The sequence below is a fragment of the Condylura cristata genome, unplaced genomic scaffold (assembly GCF_000260355.1).
Source record: "Condylura cristata isolate star-nosed mole 26May11 unplaced genomic scaffold, ConCri1.0 scaffold00026, whole genome shotgun sequence".
Lineage (NCBI taxonomy): Eukaryota > Metazoa > Chordata > Mammalia > Eulipotyphla > Talpidae > Condylura > Condylura cristata.
Window position 1 is genome coordinate 8821412 of NW_004567127.1, and position 12777 is coordinate 8834188.

The following is a 12777-nucleotide window of genomic DNA, read 5'->3' on the forward strand; positions in this document are numbered from 1 at the left end:
AGTTCGGGCCAGGTGGCCAGTCAGTCATCCCTGAAGCCAGTCAGTCAACTTTTATTGAGCTCTTCTTGGCAAGTCCAGGGAAGCCCTTTCTGTCTTAGAAAGGGATAAAAAAGAAATGCAAAACGTGGAAGACACAGTCCCTGCCCTCAAGGGGCTTACAGCCTTCTTAGGGGTGCAGAATGCATATTTACACAGAACCAGATTTTTAAATGTATAAAAACAACATTAATAAGTGCGAATCGATACAGTATTCATCAAATACAAAAGAGCGAAGGGCCTGATAAAGGAGCTGTCGGGACAGCGGGGACATTCGGGAAGGCCTGAAGGGAGGCGGGGAGAGGGGCAGGCAGAATCGGTCCCAGGGCCGAGTGGGGACACATCTTTATCAGCCATGTGGGCCAAGAGCCGAAGACACGCCTCGTGTCGGGAGACACGCTCGGGAGACAGGATGAGATGCAAAGCCACTCGGCTCAGGAGATGGGCCCAAACCACCAGGGCAGTTTCAGCAGGGAGAATAGAAACCCCTGCACTTCAGTTAAAAAAATGAAGTCGTCCAGCACAGAACAGACAAGGTCTGGCTTGACAGAGGTTTCTGGGAAATGGAACTAGGGCTTTTCACAGACTACAAACTCAGCATATGACAATAATATGATGTATTTGTTAAAAAGAAAAAAACAACAACAACAACTAATGCAATCATAATGTCTATGAGTAGAAGAATACTGTCCAGATACTGTACTCTGAGCTGGTCAGACAACATCTGGAGCACTGTGTCCAGGCCTGGGTGCCACATTTTCAGAGGGACATTGACAAACGAGTGTGTCCAAAGAAGTGTGACCAGGATGGTGAGGGGTCTGAAAACCATATCATATAAGGAATGTTTGAGGGGCTTGGCCACATTTGGCTTTGAGAATTCTTAAAGGGGACAAGGATAACTGACTTTAACCATGGAGGGCTCTCAGCACAGCAGGGCAGGGAGCTAAGTCGCACCTTGAAAGAGGAAGGACTCCTCTCTGAGCTCGTGGGAGGTGGTGGGGACTCGCCTGGCACGGGGGGAGCGTGACAGGGAGTCGGCTGAGTCCCTGCCAGGGGTGTGTGAGGGGAGCCCCCTTGGGGTGGGACGCTAGGCCAGAGCAGCTCTATAAGCCCCTCTGGACTACGGTTCCATGGGTCTACTGGTAGTAGAATCTACACGAAGCAGGAGGTAGAGAGGCGCTCGGCTGGGGAGAGGGTTGAAGTGGGGTGTAAACAGAGGGCAAGCTGGCAAGAGGCGGGTGTTGAGGGCAGCGGCTGGTGGGGTTGAGAGACAAGCTGAGAAGTGAAAGGCAACACAGAGCTACTGAAATTCCCCGGGAGGGTAAAGAGCTGACACAAGAGGATGGCGGCTGCTCTGAGATAGAGGAGCAGCGAGACTGGAAGCTCAGGGCAGAAACAAGGCCTCAGTGCAGGCAGAGGCAGTGGGGCCTGGCTCAGAAGGGGTGGGAGGAACAGGAGACAGAGGAGACCAAGCACCCAGGGAGGACAGTGTTGGCAGAGGCTGGGGGCCAGTGGGGAAGGGAGTAGGAGTCACAGGTGGGGCCTCCGGGAAGTTGGTGGTGTGGCCAGTAGGTTAGGGTTACTGGAAAAGGGTGTGGCTAGTTTTCAGGGTGGAGAGAGATCAAATCGGAGTCTTACCTTAGAAAGCCTCCTATACCGGCAGTTCTACCTGTCTGTCCTCATCCTGGGTCAGGGGGCTGAGGGGAGAGCACAGCACGGGAGTGAGACTTCAGAGGGGCGGGGGAGTGAGGGGCCCTGCAACTTTACCCCCACCTCCACATATGCTCTAGTCCCCTCAGATTTAGAAGACCCAGAAGAAATCAGCCAACTTCCCAGGTATCTAGGAAGGGGGTGCGTTTCCTCTTTCACACAAGCTCCCATCCTATTCTGAGCTCCGTTTCTTCAGAGGTCATGGAAACTGGAGGGGAAGTGGACGTCCAGACAGGTCGTTGGCCCCCCCACCCACTCTCACCTGCCCTCTGGTTGCTCCATGGGGACTTCCACCGCCTGACGTTCTCCATGGCTCTAGAGACAGGAAAGAGAGGCTCACTGAGGAACTGGGGGTTTGGGGGGACCTCCAGGCTGCTCGTGAAGCCAGTGAGAATTACAGAAGTCTGCCCCAGAAGTGGGGGCTGGCTACGGGGGCCGGGGAGCTTGTGAGGCTCTCCTCTCCCAGACAGGCTGTCGCTCCCCACATCGGGGCTGGTGGGGTCCTGATGTCCCGGGCTCTGCAGAGCCTGCAGTGAATGCCAGGCCCTGACTCCCACGCAGCCTCACTGTCCCTCTCCATCTCCTCTCCCACCTGGGGCTCTCATCCTGCTCTCAGCCCCAGAATATTCTTTCCCACTCCCTTCTGCTCCGACCCCTTTCATGCCCTGAGAGCCCGAGTCCTTCCCTTTCTTGAAGTGGCCACACCCCGGCCTGAACCTCCCGTCCTCTGTGCTCATCAGCCTCTTTTCTCTCTGAAAAACCCAGTCAGAATCCGAACAGTCGTCCGGCCTGCTCCTCCACCCACCACTGCCCAAGCTGCAGCCTCGGTTCCACTTCGGCCTTTCTTACCCGCCGCTTCCGCCTGTAGAACAGGAGGCCTCCGACGGCCAGCAGGACCAGGATGATGCTGGGCACCAGCAGGCGGAAGGCAAAGCCGGAGAGCTGGAGGTCGGAGGCTTGCACGCGCTGCCTGTCATGGCCTGCATCAGTCAAAGGAACGGAGTTAAAACGGGCCGGGGGCCAGGCTGCCCGCTCATTGGCTGATCCTCCTTCCAGCTCTGCAGGGCTTCTCCGGTCCCTGGTGCTCCTCTTGCCTTCCAGCTCCCCGAGGGGCAGCACATTGCCCCAGGAGTGACTTCTGGGAAGCTGTGGCTGAGCAGAAAGAGTGGAGGGGCTGCTGCGGCCTTGCGGGTGCAGTGAGGGGGTCCCGGTGGAATCCTGGTGGTCTCTGGGCAGGGCTGATGGATGGTCTGTCTTCTCAGGGGTGAGATTCTGGGCCTGGCCACTGGGTGTCCGGGGGCCCATCTTGGGCAGGGGGCTGCCAGTCACATCTGCTGGCTCCTGGCCCTTTGCCAGTTCGGGGAGTGGAGAGGATGCTGAGAGGAGATCGCTGGGGCTGGCTGGCTCTGCCTGGACACTGCTCCCTCCCAGGCCGGAGGGCGAAGGCTCTGCCCCTTCCGGCGCAGGCTTCTCACTAGCCTCTCCGGAGGCCTCTTCCAGGGCCCAGTTAGTGCCCAATACAGAGTCAAGAACGTCGTCCACCCCAGGAAGGGGGGCCCTGGCAGAGGGGTGTGGCTGAGGCGAGTCTTCGGGGGGGCTGCCCTCAACGCCTGGGGTCTCCAGCGTCTCAAAGCTCTGGCAGGTGCTTCTAGGTGGTCGCTGCTTGGTACTCCCTGGGTCCACTGTGTGAAGGGGTTGCTCACCGGGCAAGAGGGAGCTGCCCTTCGCCCCCTCAGAGTCAGTCCAGGTCGGGCTGGCCATAGGGGCCTTGGAGGGGGTGAGGGACTGCTGAGGGGAGACAGAGGCCAGGTCACTGCTAGGGATGGCTTTGGGGTACAGGCAGTTGCAATCAGGCTTGGTCACCACATCTGAAAGAACCACAGAGAGAGGGAGAGAGAAAGACGGGGAGGATATAGAGTCACCAGCCTCCAGCACAACTTTCTCAGAGGGGGATGGAGAAGGGTGTGTGGGTCTGGGGGTCCCCTCATCCCCTAGCTCAGCCCTGGGGCTGAGGAGAGGACAGGACTAGAACTGATGTTCATGGCACAGGCTGTCGGCAAGGAAGGTGTAAACATAGGCCCTCGGGGCAGAAAGCAAAGAGGGGGGCAGGGGGTGCTGAATGCACAGACCACGGTCAGGAAAGACCAGAGAATAGCCCACACCAGAGTCAGCTGACCAAGCCAGCGGTGAGTAGCAGCCAAGCCAGGCAGTTGAACAACAGCATCCGGGACCAACACAAGACACAAGACACCCTCTAGCCCCAAAGACACGTTGGTTTGGGAAGGAGTGAGATGGTTTCATGCACAACCAGGGAGTCACACAGCACAGCCACGGACGGGTACAGGCTGGGGCTGGAATGTGGCCAAGGCTTGAGGCCCTGGGATTGAAGCAAAGAGACTGGGCGTGGCCGTTGGCGGGTCTCGGGAGCTCAGCCCCTGCCTGGGCAGCAAGGCTGAATGTAGGAAGCACACGTGGCACAGGATGCAGGCGCGGACACGCAGGGTACACATGTGTGCAGCTGGATCAGCACTGGGACAGTTTGCGTGACGCTCAGACTTCAACTCCAGCCTTGTCCCTTGAGGGGACAGCAAGACATCCTGGGAACTTCTGGAGTGCCAGGGCATCCTGGTGATTTGCAGCAGGGCTCCTGGAGCGAGGACCCGACTCCCAGATAGAGCCTCTGCTCCTTCCATGGCACCCCCATATGTCCATCCAGCCTGCAGAGCCGGTGGGGAAAGCCCCCAGGCCTACGGGGGTCAGCAACAGGGCCCCCCCTCTTCCCGATCCCACAGCGCCCCCGTGTGCGCCTCCTTGAGGCCTGGACATGCAGACATAGTAGGTGCACATGCACTCACGTCAGGGGAGACCTGTGCCCAGATGCCAGAGGGACACAAAGCCACGCGTGCACACCTAAGCACGTCTACACACACAGGCAGCGGCCAGGCTGTCTCCCAGGGGCCCCTCCAGCCCCACTTCTCACCTCTCAATTCTGCCCTGCCCACATGCCCTTCCCCACCCCCCAGGCACATCTGCTGGCCTGTTGGGTGCTTACCTTGGCTAGAGCACTTAGCAAAGCTCTCGTTGCAGTTCTTGCTGAAAATGTTCCAGTCCTTTTTCAGGAGATTCTTTGTTTCGTTAAAGATATTCTTGATCTTCTCCAGCAGCTGGAGAGGCGTCTCAGAGAAAGTTCGGATGCAGGCCTGGAAGGAGAGCAGAAGCCCCTGGTGAGCGCGGGCCTCCACCCCCCAGTCTCTGGCTTGTGTGTGAAACTCCCTTGGCCTTTCTCAGATGTCTCCTTCCCTTTTGTTTTCTGCCTCTACTCTGCCCCGATGGCAGCAGAATCAGCCCTGAGATGGTGCGGTATGTCATGTACTCCAGGATCTACTTCCCAATATAGGTATCAGGCATATGGTGATTACTTGGGAATTGTGCAATGAATACAATGCCAACATGGAGTCCAGATGGCACTGGCAATAAAGACTGTATTTCAAGGGCGGTGAGCTCTACGAAGAACTACAGAATGATCTGGGAGTCTATAAGGAGAACTAAACGAGGGCCTAAGGAGAATTTCCTCAAAGAACGATCTAAGAGACGCACAAGTGTTAACCAGGAAAGGCAGTGGGGTTGCAGAGGGAATGGAATGTGCAAAGGTCCTGGGGCAGACAAGGGCCTGGAACATCGAACGACTGAAAGACGGCTAGAGAGTGGCTGCTGCACGGCCATCTAGGAGGGGTTCAGTGAGAGACGGGACAGAGCGAGAGCAGCAAAGGCCAGAGGCCAGGTCGGGGACTTGCTGGCCATGTCCCGACCTGTTAACTGCAGCCATAAAGCAATGAGCACCTCTGAGGGCTTGCTGAGACGCAGGTGGCGGTGCGCAGGGCGTGAGTTTTAGCAGGGCTGTCCTGCCGTGTGCTGTGCTGGGAGTGGACTGCAGCCAGCCACGGGCGTGGACCTGCTCCGGCTCTGGGTGTCTAGGAAGGAGGCGGACGCTGCCCAGCCTTGGCTGTTGAACCGCCCTTCTCTCTTCTGCTCGTGGGACCCAGTTTCCCACACCTACTGGGGCCCCCGAGCAGTTTCCCACACTCCTGCTTTTCCTCCTACCCCTCCAGCAGCTCCTTCTGCCTCCCCTCCTCCACCTGACTCCCAGATGCCGGCGTCCCCCAGGGACCGGCGCTCCATCCACCTCGCCTCTCCCAGCGGACACTGCCACGCGTTCCCATGCCTTCAGCGCTGACCTGCTGGCCGCAGCTGCCAAGCTCTGAGCTTCCCCTCAACTGGACCCGCGGGGCTTTGCTGGGCTTCCAGGCTTCCCGCTGTGCACACAGCCTGTGCTTGGTAGGCCCCTCCGAAATGTTTACCAGCTAAATGAGTGCAATGACAAGGCCCGGCTGGGCTCAGCCCCATCACTCACCGGTGAGGTGACGCTGGCAAAGTGAACATCCAGTGGGGGATCATTTCCTCATCTGGAAAGTCAAAACAATGATCCCTGCCAGCCTCCCCACCCCCGGGCTGTTATAGGAGAGAGGAAAGCTGGCTCTTACTCAGCCAGAAGTCCTGATGCCACCAGGCTCTCTCAGCAGACTCCTGCTGCAGGTGCTGCTCACAAATGGCCTCCACGCCAGTGCCCACCTGCCTGTGTGACCTCTTCACTGGCTACGGAAGACTCCCTCTGTGAGAGCCCACCCTCCACATTCAGCGCCTGGGGTCAGGGCGGGGTTGGTGGGGGAAGTGTCCCTAAAATGCAGATTCTTGGGCCCATCCCAAGACCCAGTGGATCAGACTCTCCAGGGGTGTATGTCCCAGGAATCTGCATTTTAAACAAGCCCCCTCCCTGCAGCGAGCCTTAGTAAAATCACATCGGGAAACCACAGATACGATACCCTCATCAGAACGGGTTTCTTCCCCAATCCCACGACGCCCCGTTACTTCTCTCTCCGCTCCCTTTGGAAGCCAAGTTCCCCGCAGCACTGTCTCCATGGCCTGCCACCCTTATCTGGCCTCCAAACAGCCACCTCCCTGTTGCCAGATGCAACGGCCACTCATCCTGCTTGACTTCCCCAAGCCCCTCTGACAAAGCTGACTGCTCTTTCCATCCTGAAATCCTCCTTTGCACGGGCCGGGTGATGCTAGATTCATTCCTCTGCTGCTTCTCCCCGCCAGGTCTCCTTCCTTACGCATGGGGTTCCTGGGCCTGCCTCTATCCTACTTAATGCGGGAGGCCCAAGAGCCGCACAGGGACTGTGCCACACAGCCCCCACCCTCCCAGGGTTCACAGGTGACCTCTGACATCTCCAGCTGACTGGAGACTGGGTATCCAGCTGGAGACTGACTCTCCAGCGGGCAGCTTCACAACAGCCTCAGTTTCGTGTACCCCAAAGGGACTTTTGGTCTCCCCCAAATCTGTCCTGCCCACTCATCTTTCCTGGAACTTCCAGGTGCTCCAGGATAAGCCATCCTGGACTCCCACCTCTCAGCTGCTCACAGCCATGGCACAACAAGGTCTTCGGTCCTTCTAAACCCACACCTACTTGCCTCCACCTTCCCGGCCACTGGGTCTCTCCCAGCCTCCCCACCATCCCTTCTCCACACAGCACAGGAGAGCCTTAAAAGGTCCCATGAGGTGACACTCTTAGGTAACACCGCTGCTCACTATGGCTCCCGCACACTTCAGACAAAAATCCCACATCCTTTAGGTGACCTGGCTCCTGCCTCCTCTCTGCTCTCTCCCTCCCATCCATGCTTTGGCCACGCGGCCACCTTGAGGACCCCAAGCGTCCCTGTTCCCACTCACGTGACGGCTGTGCACAGCACCCCCTGTTCCGGAATGCTCTCACCAACCCTAACGTTCACTCATCTTTGGAGCTGAAATGAAACTTCTCTCATTGTTTCATTCTCGCTTTTCCCAGAATGCTTCCTGTCTTTTTTTTTTCTTTTAAAGATTTATTTATGTACATAGAACTGGGGTACAGGCCAGAGGTGCAGGGGCAGTGAGAGGAGTCACCAGAGACAGAGTGGGGAGCAGATGGATGAAGTACACTGCTGAGGGTCAGGAGAGGTCTGCCGCGCCGTGTGGGTCAGCTCTGAGGCGGGGATCGAACTCATGCAGAAGTGGCTTTAGCTGTGCTTCAAGCCGCTGCGTCACCAGGGAGGGCCCTCTGTCTTTTGAACCCCTCCCCTCTTTTAATTAGAGCCCTGGTCTCTCAGACACAGCTCTGGCTGAGAACTCACTCCCTCACCTCTTTCCGGTCTTCCCTTTTCTGGTTTACCCTCCACCAATGCAACTGTTACCACCCTACATCCCAATCATTAGATATTTTGCTGTCTCATCACCCCCAGATAGAAATTCCACTAATGTGGGGACTTTTTGTGTATTTTCACAGCTGTTCCCCAAAGTCTAGAACAAAACCTGGCACAAATTGGACACCCATTGCTGCTGGCTGGACGAATCGTCCTTCTTGTGCTGGTTTTGTGACTGCCAGTGTCACTGCCTACAAGCTCTGTGAGGGCAGAACTGGGGGGTTCCTGGGCCTCTTCATAGTGAGTCCTCGGCAGAGGTTTGTGGGATGAATACATGAGCAAGACTGCGAAAAATGACCAGCTGTGAGGCAAGCGGATGTTCTCGGCTCCCGCAGGAACACCAGCACCGCAGCCCCTCCCCCCCCCACCCCGCCACCTACTAGTGATGGCTCCAGGACCCCTTACCTTATCCTGCTCCTCATGGTCCTTGGTGAAACAGCTCTTCAGCCTCAAAGACAGCTCCTGGAGCTGCACGATGGCATTGGCATTGGGGGTGTTGTCTTTGAACCGTAAGGTGTCCTCCATTATGTCTTCCACCAGGAGAAATGCTTTCTTAAGGTAGCACACGGGGTCTTTCTGGAAAACGACAACCTGGAGTTTATGGCCTGGTCCATTTGGCCTGGGAACCCGGCCCTGCGCCAGACGTCTCTCTAGAGTGTTGGCTGGTGCCCCAGCAGAGATGGTGTTACTCTCTGCTCCTGTACTGATTCAGTATTAAATGCTTGCTGAAGCTTGAGTAGGCGAGTGAATGAAATTCTGAGGTTGTTCTGTGGACCATGAGCTATCTCCAGCTCCAACAGGAGTGTGGGTGGGTCGGACATGTCGAAGCTCAGAGCCTGGAGCAACTTCTGGGTGTGACGGGGATTTTGTATGAGGCACAAAGATGAACAGAGCAAAGTGAATCCTGGTGGGGGCCATTGCAAACACAGTTTAGATGTCAGGAAGATTTTGTGCAAAGGTTTGGAGGCAGGAAGGAGCAAGGAATGAGGGAGGGCGGGGGGCAGGGTGACAAGGAGTACAGTTTATAAACTCCGGGCTAAACAATCTGGGTTTTCTCTGAAGCGAGGGGGGCCCCAAACAGGTCTGTGGAGAGGGAAGTGAAGGTAAGGGATTAATTTGGAGAGCCCCTCCTAGTGGCAGGATGAGGTACACACTGGAAGTTAGGAACTTCTAGAACTTCCAAGCAACAGATGGACAGGGTGAGGGTAGGGGAGATCTCAGAGCTGCCAGGAGGCAGAACCTGCAGCTTGGCGGCGGGTGGGTGTGGATTACGAGGGGGACAGCCTAGGGCTGGGCTGACATCCTGGCTGACGGTGTGTCTGCTGGATGGAGGTGACGTCTTAAGCAAAGCACAGGACCCAAAAGAAGTATTGGTTTGCGGTAGGCCCTAGTACCAGTCTGCCTGGATTTAAATCAGGCCTCTGCCATCGAACGGCTCTGCTCCCTAACTTCTCTGAGGACAAAAAGCAAGTGGTGTCCTGTCATGTCAAGATTAAATCAGAAAAGTCCCTGGCACACAGTAAGCATGAGAAGCAAGCTGCAGAGGGTTGACCCTGTATGCTGCCCAGCCCTGGGCCCTGGCACACCAGACTTGTACTCCCAGGGATCCTCACACCCAACCCCTCCCAGCTCCAGAATTTTTCCTGACTTTATGCTCCCACAAACATCCTTCCTGGGAAGCTTGTGCACCAGCCCTGTAAGTAGTGATAACTCACCAACAGCTCCTGGTCTACGAACTCAAAGGCAATGTGGCACGAGGTCTCCATCTGACTGTCAATCTGTAAGAGAGGGCATTGGGGGGGTGGGGTCTGCAGCTGGATGGAGTTTGCCTGAGAATGGAGACTCGAGTTTTTGGGTGAGTCACAGCTGGCTCCTCATCCACCCCACCCCCAGCCACACTTAAAAAGACAGAACCAAGGCTAGGGGAAGACTTCTGCCTTCTACATGCCCAGGAGAAGGCCAGAGAACAAGTCTTTTGCTTCCTACTGATGTTGCCAGTGTGTTAGTGAGGGCCACCTAGCAGATACAGGACAGGAGCTCCGTGGCGGGAATTAAGCAGAGACTAGAAAACTCTGGGGATCTGTGAGGGCTGGGATAGACGGCCTTAAAGCTGGTGTCAGCTCCCCAGAGCCGTGGTTCTGTGACTCTAAGCCTCAGAGCAGCCGTGGCTGCTGCTCTAGCGTGGACTGTGCGGCATGGAAGGGACAGAGCTATGAGGCAGGAGGCACCCCAGCTCCAGAGCCACTGGTAGCCCCCTGCTTGGTTGGATGGAGCGGTGGTAAATCCTTTCCTTAGCAGCACAGCAGCCGCAGCGGCAACCTGACGCTGCCTTGCTGATCTGCGTTTGGACTCGAGGACTTTTCTTCCCCTATTAGAATGTGGCACGGGCTCTCTCACGCCCTGGAGGGACGGTCAGCCCGATCCCTGCCCTGAGGCAAGCATGAATGAGGGCTGAATGAGGCCTGAATGCTGGGAACCGGCAGAAAACTCCCCTCCGAAGCTGGCTGTGGCCCTCGTGCCAGGCTGGCATTATATCTGGGAGGCCAGGAGGGGAGGCCACATCTGGACATGTCGGCAGACGGGCTGGCTCCTCGGAGAAGTGTCACACATGGGCGAGCAAGTGGCACAGACTTTCAAAATCCACAGTTGACAGTCTGGGCAATCATTAACCCAGGCACCCAGCTGGAATGCACCCTGTTCATTGTCTGTAGAGGAGCCAGAGAGGGGCCCCCGGGGACGGGGCAGAGGCGGGGACCTCAGAAAGTCAATGTGGGAGCATCAGTGGAGCTAGGAGGGAGCCACAGGCCATGTCTTGCCCCATTCCTCTGCCTGCAACCCCTCCGTGACCCTGGCCCTGGCGCCTGCCCAGCGGGAGAAGGTCGAGTAGGCACGGTCACACTCACCAGCTGCTGCAGGAACTGCAGGTGTCCGTTCGTGATCATGTCACTGCAGTGTTCCGGCACCTCCTCGGTGATACTCCTGCTCACCGGGAGACAGAGCAGCAGCAGCCAGGGCCCCAGCCATGTCTGTGATAGAAAGACTGCCATTGCTCCCCAGTTCTCACTCTCCTCGGGAGTCCCCATGCCCTGCTGAGTGAGGGTGGAACACCAAGGACCCCATGTCTACAATGCTACAGGCCCTGTCACCCACTCCAGGATATGTGCATCCCCCAAATCCAGCTTTCTCAGGATTTCCTAACAGGCACAACACAAGTTTGCTCTCCCTCCAGCACAACCAGATATCATCTCCTCCAAGACGTCCTCCCAGATTAACCGAGGCCAAGCCTGACTGTGAATGTGAGTTCTGAGGACATGAATCTAAATGCCAATGCCATAGGAAGCTCAAGTCTAGGGCTTGCACCTACATGCTATTCTGTCCCTGCAACACAAAACACTGAACCAAGCACCTTGCAAACTGCCTGCTCCTCTCAAGTTCATGTTTATGCTCTGGCTTCTAGACTTGGAGCCAGACACATTTCCCTTGGGCCCAGCCTGAGTCCACAGGGCTGGCTCTGTCACTGAAAAAACCAGGGGCCCAAACTCAGTTTCGCTGGGATCCATGCCATGTCAGAGACCTTCTGGACCCGGGGGTGTGCTCAAGGAGCCGCAGTGACTCATCAGAGGCAGCAGTGCTATCTCTGGGCCATCCCTGACTGGCACCTGCCTTATGTGGGTACCATCAGGCCCTGCATCCAGACAGCCAGATCTTATCACAGCGAGGACATTTTCCGAGATCCTTTCCTCTTTCAGCATCACCTGGCCCAGTGTTGTTCCTGACCACACTCAGCCAGAGCGATGGGACTGGCTCAGACTCCCCCCACCACCCCCTCTTTTATTCCTTCTCCTCTCACTGAAGTCCCCTTAGCCTTGCCCCTGGCTCTATGTCACCCCTTCTCCAGCCAAAGGCAGAGGGACCCTTGCACTTCCTGTCCCCAGCCCAAGGTGGCCTCCTGGCAGCTGGTACCCCGAGATTCAGGGAAATGCTGTCAGGGTGGAGGGAAAGCTGGCACCTTGCTGGGCTCTGGGCTCTGGTCTTTGCTCAGTAATCCAGATGATGAGACAAATATGGCAAATAAATAGCACACTGGAAAAAACACAGAGGCTGTGAGACAGCCTGCAATACGCTGATTTACATGTAACTAAAAGCCCAAATGTTTGCCAGCTCTTGCCAGAGTGCAGGGGCAGCTCCAGCCTGACTACCAGGGGGGTGGCGGGAAGGAGGGGTCTTGGTGAGCCTTGGAAAATGGAGAGAAGTTGATGGGAGGCCTGGAGGGTGGAGGTAGAGCGATACCCAGGGCCACAGCAAAGGGCTCTGCTGTGGCCTGGCCTGGGGAGGGCGAGTGTGCAGGGGAGGAGAGGAGGGTCTTCAGGTCTGTTGGCAGCTGAGCAGGCAGCCCTGGTGGGAACTGCCGGCCCTTGGGAGCCCCGGTTCAGACCACTGGAGGCAAGTGGGCTGTGCAGATGTGTCTGCCCCAACGAGCTTCCAGAAGGTTCTGAGTGTAAAGGGCATGGATGAAAAGGTCTCGGGGGCAGAGGATGCCCAGCTCTAGCCTCGGCGCTTCCAGATGTCAGTGTTTGAGGACAGTGACGGAGGGCAATGCTTACCCCCAAAGACAGCAGGCTTTAGCGCTGCATCAGGCCTCGGCGTGGGGGCAGTGGGCCTCCTCGTGGGAGGCTGCGTCAGGCCTCGGCGTGGGGGCAGTGGGCCTCCTCGTGGGAGGCTGCATCAGGCCTC

The 12777-nt window shown here is 57.0% G+C and overlaps 1 protein-coding gene across 1 annotated transcript in view; it reads right to left on the reverse strand.

Annotated features, from left to right (window-relative positions):
- CSF1 (colony stimulating factor 1 (macrophage)) overlaps positions 1-11068 on the reverse strand; it is a 15269-nt gene extending 4201 nt beyond the window's left edge. The window contains exons 1-7 of the mRNA XM_004689678.2: positions 10947-11068; positions 9759-9821; positions 8449-8619; positions 4799-4946; positions 2596-3614; positions 2009-2061; positions 1675-1733 (exon numbers count right to left, since the gene is read on the reverse strand). Of these exons, the coding sequence (XP_004689735.1) occupies positions 1688-1733; positions 2009-2061; positions 2596-3614; positions 4799-4946; positions 8449-8619; positions 9759-9821; positions 10947-10985 (1539 nt within the window). The 5' untranslated portion in view covers positions 10986-11068 and the 3' untranslated portion in view covers positions 1675-1687. The remainder of the gene's footprint in view (positions 1-1674; positions 1734-2008; positions 2062-2595; positions 3615-4798; positions 4947-8448; positions 8620-9758; positions 9822-10946) is intronic.
- Positions 11069-12777: the final 1709 nt, after the last annotated feature.